Below are 19,788 nucleotides of genomic sequence, written 5' to 3'. Positions count from 1 at the left end.
CTTCATCTTTTTTAAAGCACTTTTGTTCGCTGACAGTTTTTCCTTTTATTAATGTTTATTATTTAGATGTTTACCCTCTTTGTGATCTGAAACATCTCTTTATAGTGGTTCTGGAGAAACATTCTGTAGCATGTTTCAGAAATAAACAAATGAAATACACTTAGAAATGGATATAATTTCATTTGAAACTTATTTCAGATTTGACAGAACTCAGCTTCATTTACTTTCAGGTTTCAATCACTTTGTCTCGAGACTATGCCTGAGAATATGGCCTTCTGCCACCTTCCCTTCTCAGACCCACAACGACTGCTCTCTTCGTGCCCTTAGAAAGAATCAGGAACTCAGACTTCTGTTAAAATGACCACAGTGTACTTTATTTAATGATTTTGGTACCTTGTGTTGCAATAAAATAAAAAAAAAATCTACAAAATCCAAATATATAAAATTTCAAGTTTTCTTTTTTTTTTAAGTTTTACAAGAAAAAATCATGTAACCGAGGAAATTTGCTCATTATGAAGCACTACTTTCCACTTCATTTCATCACAAATTGCAACTTACTTAACAGACCAAAATAACTATGGTATTATAGTACATCAAATACACCACACACTGTGCTTTCCACTAGAGCACGTGGGACCGCGGCCCGAGACGGCGGCCTCCAGCCAATAAAGACACTCTTACAATCCGAACGCTAAAGGAATGTTTGGATACATGGAGTTTGAATATATATATTTACAGGAAGGAAAAGAATTTCGTAACTAGTTTAACTCTTCATTTCAAATAGGATTCCAAATACATTTGTACAATGTTTACAAAGTAAAAGCCCAAGAACCGCCAAGGTTATCATTCGGGTCCAGGCACTGTGCTCGTCCCGGGGGAAATGTCTACACCGTTCCCTAAACACACACGTGGGGTCTCTCGGACCTTATTTCCCTAGTGGTCATGGGAGAGAGAAACACAGGAATGGCAATTTCGCACAATCAGAATGTCATGCAGAATTGACGACAGGGAACTGAGAAATGATTGGTCCCTTCTCTTAGTTGATGCTCGTCTGCCACCTGTTACATTTCCTTTTCAGAGATCGCTTTAACACAAACAAAAAAAAATGGACAGGGAAAGGAGCACAAAATATTTAAGGCAAATCAAGCAAATATAGAGCAGCTTTTCTTGGTGTTAAGTGGAAACAAATTTTTCTTTCTTTCTTTCTTTCTTTCTTTCTTTTTTTTTTTTCCCCAATCCAACTCAGAAACAAACAAACAGAGTTAAGGACAAGCTGCTGAGGGTGGGTTTCTTCCGTCATATATAAATTTCGGAAAATTGCTTTGCACCAAGTATCCTTTTGAAATTTGAAATGAAAAACCTGTTGGTTACCAAGTGCATGGTTTCATGTTTCTAGATGAAAGGACGGTAGCTGAGGTAGTTAGATGTGAAAATTAGTTACTGAAAATAACGCAGAAGGAAGGACGAATGTCAGCAGTAAAAATCCTTGCCATTTGGAAGCGGGTTTATGTTGTGCGATGGTTTAATGCTGAGCAAAACGCTCCTTTTGTTTACTTTTTATTTTTTTACTAGATGTTCGTAGTGACACCAGAATACTAAATTGTATTTGTTTCTAGTTTGCTAGGGAGGGTGTCAGTTTCAGACAAAGTCAGTATTCCCGGTAATTTTGGGGGTAACTCATGCTTTCACCATTTCTGCGTGGAAGCTATAACATAAAATGGCATCAGTGATCATTATTAGAAACCTCTGGTCTAAACCGTAAAAAGAATTCAGTAGAAACTGAGGAAGGATGACGTCGCTCATACTCTACAGCATTTTTTTTTTCTTTTTTGTCTTAGCCCTAAATTCAATGTACTATTTGGTTTCAAAGGCGTGGGAACCTCTGGCTTCCTGGTTGCCCTCCTTGCTCTGAGAATGGGAAAAACCTAATGTGCACGTTTCCCTATCATCTTGCTCTCCAGGCTACCAAGCTGTCTGGTAACTGAGAAGAAAAGCAGAGACAATTTAGTAGAGACAAGAGTCTCACCCAGGTTCCCCGCTCCTCCTGCCCCCTTCACTGAAGAGAAGCTTCAGGTGAGACCTTCAATAAGCAATTTACCGAAAGCTTCATTTTTCAACCGTCCCATACCATCTGGATATGAAAGTTTTGCGATAGTAAGATGCGAGGGGTAAGACTGGATGTAAGCAAGTTGGCAGGCATTCCTTTGGAGCAAGAGAATTTTCTGCCACATGTTTATGGGACAGAATTTACTGGAAGTGACCCTAAGAGTTGACAACTACATTTGTAAAGCATCACATATGTGATAATTACATAATGGCTGGTCCACGGCAGTACAATCACATGCATCTTTGCTAAAAAGTAGTTCTCTAAAAAAGTCTTCTATTTTGGGGAAGACTCTAGAGCCTTCCATGTGGGCTGGAAAGCCTTAAGAGTGAAGTAGGGGAGGTTCAAACTTCATTTTCCCCGGAATTAGATGGATAGCTTCTGTCTAATGACATGTTGTCTCCACCTGTGTGTTCATCTCTTTGGTGAGGAATTCCATTTCCATCACTTCAAAGAGTTGTCCAGCTACTACGTTTAGATTCTGTTTTGTACCTTGGTGGTAAGCCTGCCAGTGATGCCTTCTCTCCCAGCACCCCCCTCATGTTGGCCAGCCCCCCTTGAACGTGCCACACTGTATCTTATTTGCATGTCCCTGAATCCAGTCCCGTTAACTTCAGTTTTCTTGCACAAAAACAAACGATATGGATATTTCCTTTCAGAAGCAAGGATATTCTGATGCACTTTGGTTTGAAAAATATTGATGCGTGGAACTTGGGGGAAAAAAGTCAGAGAAATCCAAATCATTTTGACTCGCTTACTATACTCATATATTGAGTCTAAAAAAAAGTATTTGTCTTAAGTCTGGCATGGCAACATAAACATTTGTTTTTTAATGGATCAGGCAATTGCCTAGGTTAAATTCATGCTCCGGAAAGCTTAATACCATGCATTAGAAATGTATAACCAATGTGAAATTTTAAGCTATACCACTGGCAACTAGATTGTAGAATCCAGAAGAGATTATGTTGAATGTGTCCTTTATGTAGTTCTAGGCACAACATGATTTTAAACCCATTTATCAAGACAAACTTTCTGAAACCTTATTTCGTGTTTTTAAGAGCATGCATTTTTTTTTGCAAAGGAATATAATTATTAACGAAGGGCACAATGACAGTATTTATGTACATAACTCTTCCTTGTGAAGTCACAGCATTAAGACATTATCTGAATTGTTAGTATAGTTTAATGGGTATATTCCTACGTTACAATATTACCGCCACGACTGAAAAATGATAAATATTTATAACCCCAAATTATGTGATTTAGCACTAGTTCCTATCCGGACTAAATATTTAAGTAAGAAAAAGCATGTGACTTTTGGGGGAAGTTGTACAGGATGTTCTCTATGGTTGTTTCCCCACCATCTCCTGTGTCCTATAGTTGAGTACTCAGATCTATGCATGTATGAGGATACATGTATATCAATATATAGCTGAAGCCCTTGTGTAAACACTTCTTTGAAAATCTTAAAATGTATTTATAATCTGAAAAGAAACCAATTCAGAAGTTCCAGGCATAAATAAGGCTTTACATTCTTTTATTGGGTAGTAAAGGGAGGGATGTGTCATCTAAGAGTCAAAAAAGAACTTCACCGGAAACAACACAAAATCTAATCTCAATATCGATTAAAAATTTTCCCTCCTGGTAGTGGGTTCCAGAACACCACTTGGCAATCGTGAGTCCTGAACTCAGGTATCAGGCAGGCATTCTGGAAAATGTAGTTTGGGGATCAGGCATGCAAACTCTTTAGGCATCAGAAGGAGCCCAGTCTTCCGGATATATTTAATGACTATTTCATAAAATTCAACTTGGCTATGAGGGAAATCGTCCTTCCGTACGAAGCTTCTCAATGTTTGTATGAAAGGAATTAATTTTTGTCATTAAAAAGCTGATAATTAAAAAAAAAAGTTCTACATAGACCTTTGAAGAAAAAGTTTCACTTCTGCTAAATGATCACAAATACTCGTACTCTCTGCTTGGTGATTTATTGCTGTCGTGTTAGTAAGCTGCCTCCACTTCCCCCTCCTGTAGCCTATTTCAGGGCTGCGCACAGGCCTCCTTTGCGCTAACACCGCTACTCAAGTGCCGACGCACTTTACCAACTTAACGCATCTTCACAAAATCACTATGAGGTAGGTAGATAAAGATTATCTCTCGTTTACATATGGGAAAAAGGAGGCTGAGGGCGAGTTTCTGAGGCTGAAGGGACCGACCAGGAATGAGGACTCAAGGGGCACAGATGCTAGGCCCCTGTGTTTGTGTTTCCACCGCTGGACCATGGCCCTTCCATCTTCTTGTCTCCAGAAAGGAGTATACTTCATAGTGTGAAAGGATACTGTTTCGTAGAATATATTTAAGTATAATTACAACAGCCGTTATATTCAACTCAGGGACTTTTAGTTTTCTACCAAACCACAAGTATCATTCAATTATTACATAATAAAAGATAACTGAAAACAAAACAAACCAAAACACCTAAAATTTCTGTAGTTGCCAACGGATTGTCGCCTCTTGGTTGCCAGTTGACTGAAACACTGAACTAAATATCCTGTCGATAACAGGAAAGTAAAAAGATTTGCGAAAAGATCTGGTGAAGTCAAAAATCTCAGGGAAAAAAAAAAGCAAAGCCAAACCAGGTTGGTTTGTACACCTGCGACAGGAAGTGGCGGCGCCGTGGTCCCGAGGGCTTTCACAGGTGGGGGGCTAGCAAACCAGGTCAGCCATCCGAAGGAGCGTTTTCAAAACACAGTCAGCACAGAGCAGCGACACCCAGTGGCCGGAGGCCCTTGCTACACAAGGTGGAGCATCCAATTGATTTCGGAAACGTCTGCATGTGATGGGAGGAGGGACCCAACAAGGACATGGGCAATGTCTACCCCACGAAGTCTTTCTAAGTTGGCGCTGAAAGGTAGCATTTGACGCAATCAAAACGCTAAGAATGTACAAAACATTTAGATTTTTCTCTGGAAATGCTCTCGTGACCTTTCGATCGCGCTCTGTGTGCCTGCTTACGGTCAGTGCCTCGGAACGAGTTCCGCAACTTAAACTCACAGAAGAGAAAATCGGTCGGAATAACTTGCCTGTTTTCCTGTCCAGCCTCAGAATAGAAAATGAGGTAAGCACCCAATTTGATGAAATACACACACTCACTAGTCCAGAGCCAAGTCAGAGGAAACAAGGAAGGAAACGTCCCTAATTAGTCACAAACACAAGAGTCATACGACTATCTCAAACTTTCTTTCTGGAGAGTGAACTTTCCTTTGACATTTTCTCTTTTTTTTCCGTTTTCTGGGACTACAAAGACAACACTACTCTTCCACTGTGTATAACCAGTCAGTCCTTGGCAATCAGGACGACATCAATAAACCAAACCCAGTATGCATTTTGTATAATTTGGGAAAAATAGCTTTTACTTCTGTCCACACCGCAACATGCACCACGAAATAACTGCATTGAGTAGTTTAAATGATTTTTCTGCTTCAAAGATCTAAGAAGTCCTTGCAATGGAAACTTCCTACTTGAAGAATAAAAAGTTAACGACTCTGCATTTCCCTTAAACTCTTCTGTCAAGTAGACTTTGTGAGCGAGTAAGACCTACATGACGAGCAGAGGGGCAAGTATAAAAGGATGGAAAAGAGCTGGATAAAAAGTTTCCTCGGCAGGAAGGAGCCGAGTGGCAGGCCTCCAGAACCGGCTCGGTGAGGGAGGTCTGTGCCTCAATCCCATCGGAATACCCCCCCTCCCCCTCCCCAGGACAGCCTCCCAAACCTCTTCCACTCTTGGGTGTGCCAAAAGTAAATAAAAAAATCAAATAGCATTTGCTCTGCGTTATTTATTCCTCTTTGCACAACAAAGAGATTGTTAGCAGCAGAATATCACCAGCAACAGATTACTGCAACAAGAAAGTTAAATTTCATTACCTACAACACCTGAGCATTTTCTGTCTATGGAGGCAACACCAGACTACCAGATGAAAAACCGTATCATTCAAACATCTGGATTTTCCCAAGCAGCCAAATGTTTGACCTCACCAAGACCAAATTTACTCCTTGAGTGACTTCCTTCTTCACTTTTCATTGGGATCTTGGCATTCATGTGGGCAGTCTTTATTTTTTAACAATGCCATTGTGTCTGCTTCAGTTTGGTGAAGATGTGTCAGTAATCATCCGGAAAATTCAGATGTCGAAAGCCCCTAAGTTAAAGGAAACTTAGTCATGAGAAAAAAAAATCAGAGCTTTAGGGCTATCAGTACTCTAAGTGGTTTCGTGTATGGTGAGAAATTGCTTCACTGTCCACTCTCTTTTCACTTCCGTTATTCTGAAAATCATTCTCCCAAAGTTATGTTTCCAATTTGCGGATAGAGACACAGACTTGGAACGTGGAAACCTGTTTTAGTGAATTTGAACACGGAGGCTCTCGTGACGTCATGACGTATTTACAATGGGATGATGAGTAAGGCCATAGTAACCCTGAATCTCGTCGCTGTTGAAATGAGGGATAATTCAATGGTTCGTGTTCTACGAGCAAGAGTACTTACAATACCTTTGAATATCTCATCTTGTAATCCATCAGAAGCTCTTGGCATGCAGAGCTAGTTAGCAGCATAGGGGCCAATGACCAAGGAGAGCTGTTCCCTTAGAGACAGAGTTAGTCTCAGACATGAAACCCCTGGCATCTTCTCTGTCTTCTGCCTTGGCCCTTCATATATGGGTGTATCTATCGTCATAGTTATGGAATAGCAGGGGGCTACCTTGAACCTCTGCTCTCTAAAAAGGCAAATATTCCTCATGAGCCACTGGTAGGCATCCTCTTCAATCACCTTCTGTCCCAACACAGCTTACAGCTAGTCTCACTCATGAGCCTTGCTTAAGAGGAATGTTTATTGCTCCCGGGTTCCCCACGGTCAACCAACTCATTGTAGGTTTCAGAGTTGCTTTGTTGCCCATTTTGGCTTTGGAGTTCAGGAAATTAACATTTTCTTTCACGTACTAGTTTCCACTGCCTTGCAATTGAAAATAAGTCACACGGTGGTAGGCCAGTTTTTGCCATTAAATGTCAGTGCTTGAGCCAAGAGCTAGTTCTGAAAAATGACTTTTGTCATTGTGTTCAGCACGATACTGGAGCCCATAACTGAAACTATCGTTCAGTAGCTCTTGGTACATCTTGGAGATAGTCACCAAGATGATCGCTCAGGAAGGAGAAACATCCTTGAAACACAAGAAAAAGGATCCTTGCTTCTTTTTTTAAAAATGTTTCCGTTAGGGGGCTTATCAGATAAATCTGATGGCTTTCACTCATTCATCTGGGGTTCATTCCTAAAATTGCTCTACCAAAAGGTCAGACAGAAACTTTACAAGAACAGACGGATGCCCGACTCTCGCAGACTCTGGAACTACCATCTGAGGTACATTCATTCTTCCGTTACAGCTCAAAGCATTCTTGGAAAACAGAGAAGCAAGTGGGAAAGAACCGTGATTTTTTAATGGCGAGATTCCCTGTTTACTTTGAAGCAAACACTTAGGCAATCAAGAATCTCAAATTGACGATCTTCTAGCTTGTAACCGAGACGTTGCAGGGTCTCAGAAGGAGCAGGAGAGACAATTCCACACAGTCGCCTCGGTCTGAAACTTGCCAGGTCACACCACCCAGGGAAGGCAGGAACCAAATTACTGAATAGTTCCATCCATGTAGATTTTTACCTCCGAAACTGAATTACAGGTTCAATTTTTAGAAATTGGTTTTCACACTGCTGACAACAGTAGCCTCAACAAATGAAGGGCGGCCACTGTACTCAGGTCAATCATTAAAGAGGTGACAATGACATTTTTTTTTTCATTTCCAAACACATGTAGATTTGTATCCATTGAACACGAGTCTCTGTGACCCAGTACCTATTCTCTGAGCTACACAAGCCCCAGGAATCCATTGACTTTTTTCCTTTACCATCTTTCTTAATTTCTTTCTTTCAAAGCAGCGCTTCCCGGAAAAAACAAATGAAGCGGATGAATATTCATAGCCTGAATGATGAGGAAGCAGGTAGCACGAATTCCTTAGTGCTCCTACTTTCACAGAGGTCTTTCTCTTCAGGCCTGGGCACAGCAGGGCAGGAAGTGCTCTCTCCGACTAACTGATTAATTTCCCCTTGCTTGGCTACAACATTACAAGTCAAGAGTTTGCAAGATCAAAGGGTCTGTTGCATTACTTAACGCAAATCACCTTCGGTAAAGCTTGACAAGTTCCAAGATGTTTCTGTAAAAAAAACAAGGGAATCGATACCATCAGCAATATACACCTTTGTGACAGTCGAGGCTCACATTTCTGAGTGACTGGCTCGTCCCCCTTCCCTTTTCTCGTAGCGCGAGAGATTTAGTCGTCTTCACGGGCCACCGAGAGCCTCTGATTCGCACCAAGGGAAATGTTTCACCCCAGACTTCAAAACGTATTCCAGCGATCCACTTCCTTTTCTATGTACAATACATTAGAGAGCTTAATAAGGAAAGTTGAATGTTTTACTTCTTTGAAAGAAGGATATGAAATGACAATTCTTTGACCAGCTGACCGATCTCCTTTGGTTACCTGACAAGTGCTACTGCTCCTAATTTGAATAGAGTAAGAACCTACAGTGGTGTAGGGGGGGAGGGGGATAGAAAGCCCGGGTCAAAGGTTAAGTGCTAAGTTAACAGCAGTACCCCACACGCCCAAACTCCAGTGCTCCTTTTCCAGAATCCCGATGGATTGAAATGCTGATGTTGAGTGAGACGTGTCCAACTGGTTTGGAACCAAAATAGGAATTTCTCACAATGAGAGAAACCTGAGCTACATTTCCAACTCACTTAAGGGTGTTGTAGAACTCACTGATAAATGAATTAATTTGAAATAATGAAGAGTGTTGATCTGATACAACTCCATACCAGAATGCCACTAGAACAGTTAAATTAAATTAGCTCAAACGCCCAGCATCTCCATTTGTTAATATTTGTAGCACTTAACTGAAATAAGAATTTGATTAGTTCCATTTTAATGCAAATCAAGCCATAGAGAGAGGAGAGGGTCACCAGCTTAATTTGATAGATGGGAGTATAATAAAAACACGAAACCTTACATTTTCTGAAATTCTAATAACAGCGTTAGGTGACAGGCTTTAATAACAACACAAGAGAACATTTTGTGTTGGTACTGGACTGGTAATATTTGCACATCAAGTTGATTAATTAGTTTTGATGTTGATCTGTTTTATTATCAGGATCTTTGCTCTGCAAACATCGCATCAGTAACTATACTCTTCTTGGCTGGTGCAACGGCTGAAGTAGCAATCGCGGTAATGGACTACTCTTGGTGTCATGAACCTAGAAATCCTACCTTAGACCTCCCACCGTTATGAGGTCAACTGTTTTATTGATGCTTGATGGGACTCACCAAAGAATTCTTCGAATTATTCTGTGCTCATACAAATTAATATGTGTTTTCCCTTTCCTTAAAGAACAAATGGGTTTAGGCATTCCCTGACTGGAATTATTTCACTTACAGAAAATTAGTTATGCAAGTTAATAGTTTTCTTTAAACGATACACTCCTTACATCTGTGGAAAGCCAACCACTTGGCCATATGGCGGGGAGAGACTTAGTTTGGGTGCTATGCCAGCACTGAGTATCCAAATGAGGTGAGTCTGGCCATCCTGACCCGTGAATGTAATGTTGCTCTTCTGGGCACAGGAAGTATGGCTTTCGACCAACCTCTCAGGTTGCAATAGCCGAGTTTTAGGCCTGGAAATTTGTTATTCTTAAAAAACTACTTTGCTGGAAACATGTCGTATGCACTAATGAAGGATGTTTCCTGAAGGTTATCAGAAAAGTCTTCAGACATGTGAGAGGCATCTGAATGTCGTGCATCTTTTCTTTAAATTTTATTGATTTGAGTGTTCTCTACACCCAACATGAGGCTCGAACTCATGACCCCGAGATCAAGAGTCAGATGCTCCATAGACTGAGCCAGGTCGGTGCCCCCGTCATGCCTCTCCTTTAAAGGAATTCGGATATGATTGTTTTGAGTCAAGTGCCATGTGCCAAAAAAGTGTTTCAACTTCTCTTTGCTGAGCTGTGACCTTGATTTAAAGACATCCAGTGTTGGAGAGGCACAAAAACCAATTATAAAATTACTTTTCTCTTTATAGATAGTCAGCCATTGTTGATTTATCTTTATGTTGCTATCGTTACCTTCTGTTTGTCACTGTATGTGGCAGTTGTTTGTTGTGAGGCTTAACATCATATAATATGGAGGAATCTATGTGTCTTTATTGCTCTGGTGTAGAATGAAATGTAGATATTACCCAAAGAATCTGTGCAGTAGAGCAAAAAAAGAGTTAAAGTCAGAAGACTCCTATTCTGCTACTAACAACCAGAGCGTAAGCTGCTGGAATGTGAGACTCCTTCTGTACCTAGCCTAGCGATGCTCGTCCTGTGGAGCATGCTTATGGGACAGATAACTGAAGGAATTCTGATTACAAAAATCACCTGATCTCTTTGGACCTTGATTGTCTCATCTATAAAAGAAATGTATTGACACAACTCTTAGATCTCTTTTAGACACTATTTTCTACAAAAATTAGTGACTTCTAATTTAACATATCGTCAGAAAGATCTGCTTAAATCTTACCAAAGTAGGAAGAGAGAAGATTGTATTTTTCATACATTAAAGTCAGATTGATCACTGTGTCATTTTCTAAAATAAACACCAAGATTGAGAAAATTTGGGGTTTATTACTGGCTACTTTTTTAGCATCGATTCCAACAACATCGCTTACGACTTAAAATACAATGTCATTGAATGGCTTTTGACTGTCCTCCTGTAGAACTCAGACAGGTTACATCAAAAGTGAGGAAGGAAAGGGCACATCAAGTATTTTACAATAAGCTCAACAAACAGTGGGTGAACATTTGCTTTATTCTTTACATCTAACCTTTCAATCCAAGGAAGGATTCCTCAATTTATATGATGGGTCAAGCCAATGGCATAATAGTGTCAAATTTTGGGAACTGCAAGGCATACAATGTAGAGGAAAATTATGGCAATGGGATAGAATCATGTCACTTCAAAGGTTTGTTGATCTGTCTTTCCTTCCTCCCTCTCTTCCTCTTTCCCTCCCTTCCTTCTTGCTCTCTTTCTTTCTCTCTCTGAGTGTCAGAGTAAATACTGGGGTTTAGTTCTTTCTCAGATGACAGCATAGAATGACAGGTATAGAATACAAGAGAAGAACTATCAGGTTAGCGTCTATTTATCTCCTCCTTAAGTGTACAGTAGGGCCATGGAAGAGGACAGTTGTCTAGAATGGAAGAATAGCACTTATCTATCTACCATTTTTATTTTTAACTTTTCATTTTGGAAGACCTCTTTGACTTCCAAATGAAACTTGCTCTGGGAAATTTCATCATCAGACCATGGTTTTGTTTCACCTGAAGGCTTACCAAATCAGAAGTAGATTTGGGTGGGAAGATGTTCCTTGGTCCTCTCAAAAATCTGCAGTAGTTAAAAAGTGTTACGAGTCGCGTTCAATTCTCAGCTCCACGGCTTCCTAGCTGTGGGACCTTTGGCAATTTTAGTATCTCCGAGCTTAAGCTTTGTCATCTGTAAATGGTACTTAATTCATAGATAGTTGGGTGGATTAAGTGAAATCGCACAGGTAAAGCTCTTTAGCACAGCACTGGGTACACGGTAAGGTCCCCGTCGTGGTAAGTTACCGTCAATATGGGGAACTGAGCTGCAAGAAAATCTAAGGGTAACAAAAATCACCGAAGCAAAAATTGGAGTTTGCCAAGTGTTTCTGACGTATTATGGTCAGGATACTATTTGTGTGAGTAAAATATTTTAGCAAAAACAATTGGACATTTCAGGGACATCCAACCATCCCTCACGGAGCAGAACATAGGCCACAACAGGTTGACTACAGTTTTCCATTTCTGGATTCGACCATGGCATGCGATATAACAGAAGTCTGATTTCTTTTCTTATGGAGTCTAGAGAAAGAGCTACAGATGGATGATCAAACAACGTGATGCCTTAAACACTCAAGGGAGAGCTTCTGAACCCCTCATTTCTGTGGGCAAATGGCTGTTTGCCATTTCTTCCATTTTGGCTTTCCGCTGTGAGCGCAGCCTGTGTTCGAGCTAGCCTAATTGCTACAATTAACAAAATTAAATGGCTCATTGTGTTTTTATACAATTCCGCCCACATTCTGCGGAGTTTCGCTGTCGAATGAGTAATCCTGTTGAGACTGTTGATCACAGGCGCACGCTAGTCTTCCTGTGTGCCCATTTCTAGGAGGGCGACTGGACAGGACATGCGTGCCCAGAGAAAGCTCTACCGTGGACAGTGCAGCCCCTCTGAGTGAGCAGAGGAGACGCAACCCAACGGCTGAGCTCACTTCATAGCCTGATACAGGTCAGGGCCGGAGACTCGGAAATGGAGGTAAGGTGCTGGTGGGGGGGTGGGCGCTAGAAGGGAATGGCCCATCCTTAGCCATGTTGGAATGCCCCATCTGAAGCTGGGGAAGAGGGGCGTTTTGAGTCACAAGCTGGCAGAAGCAACCGTTTTGCTTGTTTTCAGGAGTGACACCGGATTGCTGAAGCTAAAGGGACGTGAGCTGATGTGCTTCCATCGCTGGATGTATAGAAACAACGACCTCAGTTCTGCTGTGCATTTCAAGCATCCTTCAAGCTATACTTCTGAAAGACAGTCTGAGCTGTTTGTAAACAGGCTTTAAGGAACTCTCCTTAGAAACATAAAAATGCAGGCATATCATCCAAGCTTTATATAGAAACAGTAATGGCTAATGGCAAAGATGTAGGGGACTGCAGAGAAGCACATATGTAGTCTAGAAAATGGTTCATTAGGAAAAAAAATGGATCCTCGTCTACACATTGGGGGAGAACTCGCTCCACTCAATGGCATTTGGCGCGTTTAAAGGCAAGCGTGCAATCTTGCACAATTCCTGGTGAGGACACAAGAGTTTTTCTTCGCTCAATTCAATCGGTTTGGAGAAAGGAACTTTGAGATGATTCAAAACTATTCTATTCAGCTGCTTAAAAGATGAAATCTTTCCGGAGTGAGACAGCTTATTCAAGCTGAAAGCGTTAAATTGCACCTGGGTATTTCCCACAACATCACAAGGATGTTGACGTCTTATTAGACAGGGACTGTCAGCTTGGGCCAAAAAGGAGAAGGAAAATATTTGGTCAGTGCTATCACGTCACTTATTCATAGAGCAAAAATAAATCGGGCATTTAGGAATTAAGCATATATACTTCATTATACTTTAGGTTATCTTTGTATTTTATATTGTGCTAATACTCGAATTGCATGTGCTTGCCAAGTCAGTAAGAGAATTTCTTTCATTCGTTGTGAGTAGTAACTGAGTGTCTGCAAAGTCAGTGTCACTGAACTAGCCGGTACATAGTTAAGTAGGACAGCGTCAACGGCTAAGGGAATTGAAGAGACGAGAGTCATTATGGGGGACCAAACTGTGACTTACATGGAAAAAATTTGTTTTCTTCCACGCGAATACTTAAAAGTCTCAGTATGTGAAGCTACGTATGTTCTTTAATCTTACATGAGGTTTCATGTCGAAATGCTAACTTGAAAGTGAAAGAAAGGTATAACATTTTCTTTTAGAAAATTTTATGGTCCAGTGCAAAAAGGGAATGCTAAGCGCAGGACCCCTTACCCGGCCAAGAATCCGAGTAGACTCAGGCACAGGAAGTCTGATCCCACAGAGAAAGAACCCAGCGCTTCCAATCTGTACGCTAACCAGAGTATTGTTCTTTTTTGGATTTTCCAGTTACTGTCCTTGGAGGGTTTCACGGCAGATTGAAAATGAAATCTTAGGAAGAACTAAAACACAAGCACAAAAATCCAACTTTGTTCCTTTGTACATTGACAATGTCTCTTTAAATCCTAATACTTTAAACTCTCTGTCATCTGTGTATCTAGCGTCTAATAACAGTTCCTGTCACTGCACAGTCTGAGTCATGGAAACAAGATTAAGTCATGATTTTCCTGGGAGGTTGAGGGTTTTGGTTCTTGTAATCTGAAGAAAGTTTGGAATTTGTGGTGGAGATGTCATTTACTTAGCAAGAATTTTTGACTAACTAAAACATCACACTCTTCAAGTATGTTGGACAGCAGAGTATTTCCAGTATTTGGGAAATCACAGAAAGATGCAGATTCCTTATGCCCTCCTAAAACTGCATTCTGACCTCCAGGACGAAGCACAGTACATCACTGTTGATTCACATAGCACTCATTTTGACTCTTAACGTGGTAAAGGAGGGATCAAACTGAGAAATAACTCAGGACTTACATGACTGAGGAGTGGTGGGGCCTGCTGAGTTTGTGTCGATTGACGCTATAATTGTGATCTGTTATTTACTCGTGAAATCAAAGGTACAGTTCAGCTGAGCCATTCAGTTTCCAAAGATCATCACTTACAAGTCTTCTTGGAAATAACGAAGCTAATAACTCATGGTCCTGCACAAAGATGAAGAGTTTTTGCCAATGTAATCACGTTTTCCTTCCACGATGGGGGGCGCAATGTTTTCACCAGTCACTGACAAGAAGAGCGTCTTCCTGGGCCTTTGCTGGCGACCGGGTAAACTTTTCACATCCGGACAAAAGATCATTGTTTTTTAGTGGCAATCTTGCTTGGAGGATGAAATCATGGAGTACTAGGGAAGCACATCAAGCGATAAAAAGTCATCTATTTTGAAAACATTGCTCTGGGGCTTTGTACCAAAAGAAGTCCTAGGTTGAGCGTTCTGCCATTTCCTGTGGATGTCACGGGGACAGCAGTCTCTGTAGGACCCACCCATTACAGGTGGTGGCTCTAGAACTTGACTATTTTAAGTGGATTGGACAGTCCAGATAACCGAGCAATGAAGTTAAACGGACTTTTCCCCTCTCTCTCTGTCTCTCTCTCTCTGTCTCTCTCTCTCTTTTTAGTGACTTGGACTAATATTTAATATATCACTTGGGTTAATATAAAACCAGGGAAGGAAGTTTAAGACATCTTCCACTGTGGTCAGGTTCGTGATAATGGATGGATGAAAGTAATCATTTACAGCTTTCACATCCTGGGAAACATTGGCCAGTCTTGACAAGCCCTTTCTAGGTAAGCTGATTCTCTCGTCACCTGATATTCTGATAGCACCCCTGGCCAGGTTCCTGGGGGCACCAACATTGCAAAGTAGGGTGATCTTCCAAGAGACAGGTGTTCTCAATCCGCTGAGGCAGGCTGATGGAATTTGTGGACCAGTTTTGGACATCCCAAGGAATGATGACGCTTAAAGTATTTTAAACGATTCCAGGTCTATAAAAAAAGTGATGATGCCTACATGTATACCCTATATTTTTTTTATTACAAAAATATTGAAATAATCCATGAGTTATTCCACTCTGCACCAACTATAAAAAAATACTATCAAAGTTTGACCGGCACTTTTAATGCAACAAAAAGCACCATGACCGAGGACACTGGGAACAGAAAGCAGGGAACGTTTACTTGCTGTACGGAGGTATTTAAAACCCAGAAGTTTGTTGTAAGAGTGCGACTTTACAAACGATTCAAATACAAATCTTAGCTGGATCGAGTGATAAGCCCTCAATCAGTTGGGAAGGGTTTTCTCGTAGCACGGTCACTGCATTCATTGTCTGCTCATACTTACTAAAAAGGGTCCCAAAGCCTCTAAAAGACACATCACTTTGACCTTGGATTGGGGGGGTGGGGGTGGGGAAAGTCTGTACACAGTGGGGAACTTGATGGTGCACTCTCACGTCCGCGTTTGGTGGGGGGGGGGGACTCAGGCCACTCGTTCTCAGGTGTTTGGGACTTGCACGTCAGTCCTGTGGTTGGACGGTGTTTGGCACTAGGTGGGTGTGGCCCGGCACGTGCTCACACGGAGCCACGCTTTTCCGCGTCTTGTAACATCCGGGTCAGCCTGTCCCTCTTCTGCCCCTGCACTTACATGCCAGTGTGAGCCGCACAGGCCGGGAAATCTGACGCTCGCTTTTGCCTTGTTTTTCCCGTGCTTCCTCTTCAGGGATTTATTACACGTCTGCAACTGAATACTGACTCGCGATCACCATTTCGTGTACCTCCCGAACTTCCGAGCTCCTTGGCCTTGTCAAAAGCCACAGATGCGCTGCATAGGATTTCTGACAGAAAGGATGTTCTCAACGGAAACTTTAAACGAAAAGACAGATCCTGAAGTGTGTGGAAAACGAACCATTCCATTGATTCTAATACACATGTAAACAACAGTTGAGTTTGCTGTCCACTGGGTAGGATTTTCACACGTGGTATCAGTTTCCGAATGAGAATGGTCTATGAATTCTTTTCTAAGTGGTACTATTTGTGTTTTTTTCCTGGAGTCTTGAGGGGTATGTTCTCTCTCTCTCTCTGTCTCTTTGTTTTCATATTCAGAATCAGAGCTTTGCATCAAGAAACATCACCTAAGCTGTTTTGACAGAGGACTGGTGCCGTGTGTGTATTAGCAGGTGTGTGCGTGTGTGTGTGTGTGTGTGTGTGTGACTGAATAGATTTTTCTGCAAAGATCAGTTGACTCCATCAAAACACCCTATTGATTGGAGGCAACATTTTCCGTGATAATTGTACCCTCTGGTGGACACGCTGAGAGTGGACAGGAGGGCTGGTAGCAACGAGAAGTCCTCCTAAGCCGCCATGTTCCCTTCAGCTGCTGTTTGGAAAGGAGACCACAGCAGGGCAGCCAGCTGATGGGCGGTCACACTAAGCGCATTACAGCTCTCTGCCCTGGTCTAGGACGGAGTTTCATTATTGCCACGGCCCCGCTGTCACCCCTTCACCTGGAGGTTGTGGCCCCTCCAAAGCCTTCTATTTTATAAAGTGGTTTCATACTCCAGCCGCTCCTGAATAAGGGCGTCATCTTTGTACTGCAGCCTTGGAGGAGACGGGGAACATTCAAAGGCTAAGATGGCCTTCCGGAGGCTTCGGTCCAAAACGTGTCTCTCCCACGCTGGGTACCTATTCCTGAACAGGTCAATTTTAATGACAGATTCTTCAATCCGTGGTGGGCGAGACGATGGGGTGGACGGGGCCGTGGGCCTCACCTGAAAGACAGGGACGCACCCGTCCCGCTCTGCAAATTTCTGCTCGCGGTCGCTGGCGACACTGCGGTTGTTGGAGATGGACCGGAGCGTGCTCGTGGCCACCTCTGGAGGCAGAGTGAAGGCGGCGACTGGGTCCTCACAAGCACAGCTTGGTGACTGCCCGAACCTGGGTCCGTTGGGGTGGAAGAAGGCATAATACATCAGCATAAAAACGACACCAGTTAAAAAGCTGCTGAACACCACACACAGCGCCGGGATGGCAAACGCGTCTGCGATCTGGGGAGCCTTGTAGAGGTACCAGAGGGCACTCAAGGCTGTATTTTCCAAAAGAATCACAAAGTAGTAAATGAAGAGCCTACAGCGAGTCCTGCCTTCCTTGACGTTGAACCAGCTGAAAATGTAGATGATCCCCACCACCATGTCGAACACAATCTCTTCCCATTTGGTGATACAGAATTCTGTCTCACAGTGTACGATCCAGAAGGTCATGATGCACCAGTGGAGGACGATGAAGATCCCGAAGTAGAGCTGGAAAACCGAGGCGAAGAGGGCGAAAGTGATGACTCTGGCGGCAATGGTGAAGAAGTGCCAGCAGAACTGGATGACGACGGCCATGTAGCTGATGGGCTTCTTGTCGTCTCGAGAGTCCCGGAGGGCCTTCTGGTAAGAGGCCAGGGCCCAAGCCAAAGACACGAGGGAGGCCGCCGCAGTGAAACCTACGAAGGCAAAAGGGAAGACATTCTGTCAAAAGTGAGATGCAGTGCTGTCCCCTGAAGATGTCACGTGGAGCTGGGAGCTCGGGACAGGCTAACCGTGACATCAGCAAAGCTGTCCGTTCCTCTGAGGTTCGGTTGGGCTAAACGCTCACGGGGGTCCTACTGTGTGTCTTCGGTGGGCCCCAGTCGTACGGAGAAGTCATGCAGTACAAAGGGAGTGCTACTCAAAACCAGAGAGGGGTGTGGGATCTGGAAATGGGGTGGCGGGGTGGGGGTAACTTTCCGTGTGCTGGAAATAAACTAAGGAGGTAGTTTTGTGCGGTGGGAAAATAAACACGGACTGGGGAGGCTGACAGAACTGGGCTGCTGTTTCAACTCTGTATGACTCTGGACAATCACTTCAACTGGCGTCCTCATCTGCAAAGTGGGTGATCTCCAAGGCTCCAGGCGGCTTTGAGATTCTGTGGATGAAAGGGATAAATAATCACCAGAAACTGGGGGGCGGGATGGGGGGGAGACAGCCGGTTTACCTTCCTGCTTCTGAACAAGAATGAAGGCACTTCACTCACAAAAGAAAGTCCACTCTTTCTTACAAATAGGAGTCCATAAAACCTTCTTGGCAATGTTTCCTGTGGCCCCTGGTATGCAGTTTGTCCTAACAGAACCCAAATGTAATTCTCCCCGTAGCTTCTGTCTGTTCCTTACTGCCCTTCCCTTAGAAGAAGACGTTTCCCTTAGAAGAAAGATGGCTTATTCTTTCATAAAGATGGGACAGAAATCACCTCAACTCCTTCTCCTATCATTTTATGGACCCCCTTTGGTTAGTACGCTGTCCAAAAGTGTGTCTGCAAGTTTCTAAAATGACTTGTATTATTTCCCTCCACTTTTGCTGCTTCTCCTGGGTCTGAAGCGTCACCCGAATGGTCCAGACATGGACAGAGCTCACCGGGAAAGGCACCGGCCTCCTTCAGGAGAGAGCCCTTTGGGGGAATTCACTTGGCCACTGAAATGTTAGTCAGTCTGCAGACTACTCAACAAACTGTCACAAGACTTCCAGTGGCCACTTCTCATATCCAGCCCCAATCAAGTTAGCAGAATGCCCAGATGTGCCTCCCAATCCTGAGTTTTGGTTTTCTGGTTCTGGCCAGCACAAAACACCTTCCATTACCATAACTCTTGGGCAGGTATGGCAACACTTTAGGTCAGTTCAAGGCCAGTACGCAAAGGAGGTTTTAATAATACAATTTCTTTTCTTTTTCTTGTGTTAAAAAAATTTTTTTTTTTGCTGCTTTCTTTTTTTCTTGGTTGTTCGGTTTTTTAAATGATAATATAATTTCTATGAGGTAGAAAACACCTACACCAATTGTAAAGCAAATTTGGAAGTGAAAAGAGAGGGTAGGAAGAAAAGTCAGAGGAAGAAGAAGGTGCGACAACAGGGAAGTAAAAGGTCGTGGAATGACGACTCTGGGAAGGACACCCTTACTTTCATTTGAGGACTGAAGACCAAAAGGTTGTGCCATTTTAATGCCAACCCCTTTGAGGGGCATAGAAGCGGCTCATGACCTCGCTCCTTATCTGCACCATTTGCCATGGTACGGATTGTTCTGGAGTGTATTCCTTGTGCGTGTACGCCGCGCCCCAGGGCAGGTGCAACACCGGAAAGGTCCTTTCTTTTTCACACCCCGCGCCAGCGCACAGCGCCACCTTCAGGAAGACGGCCACATTGTCAGGCAGGTGGATAAAGCGCGAGGCGACTCGGGGAGTCAGAACCATCTGGGTTACCACTTTTCACAGGCGTTCTTAAAGGCTGTTTTACAAAGAAGTGATAAATAG

General features: G+C 42.8%; 1 protein-coding gene across 3 annotated transcripts in view; it reads right to left on the bottom strand.

The window, feature by feature from the left end:
• Nucleotides 1-352: 352 nt before the first annotated feature.
• The window catches only part of XKR4 (XK related 4), a 436,657-nt gene continuing 417,221 nt past the window's right edge, over nucleotides 353-19,788 (bottom strand). Inside the window, exons 3-4 of one of the 3 annotated variants that reach the window (XR_002739629.2) lie at nucleotides 11,566-17,955; nucleotides 353-8,353 (exon numbers count right to left, since the gene is read on the bottom strand). Coding sequence is in view for 1 of the 3 variants with exons in the window: in XM_023248669.2 (XP_023104437.1) it covers nucleotides 17,009-17,955 (947 nt within the window). In the remaining 2 variants the exon portion in view is untranslated. Of the gene's footprint in view, nucleotides 17,956-19,788 lie in introns of all 3 variants that reach the window. The other 2 variants (XR_002739630.2, XM_023248669.2) reach the window with 2 other exon arrangements.

The sequence above is a fragment of the Felis catus genome, chromosome F2 (genome assembly GCF_018350175.1).
Source record: "Felis catus isolate Fca126 chromosome F2, F.catus_Fca126_mat1.0, whole genome shotgun sequence".
Lineage (NCBI taxonomy): Eukaryota > Metazoa > Chordata > Mammalia > Carnivora > Felidae > Felis > Felis catus.
This window is presented reverse-complemented; position numbering and strand designations above follow the sequence as displayed.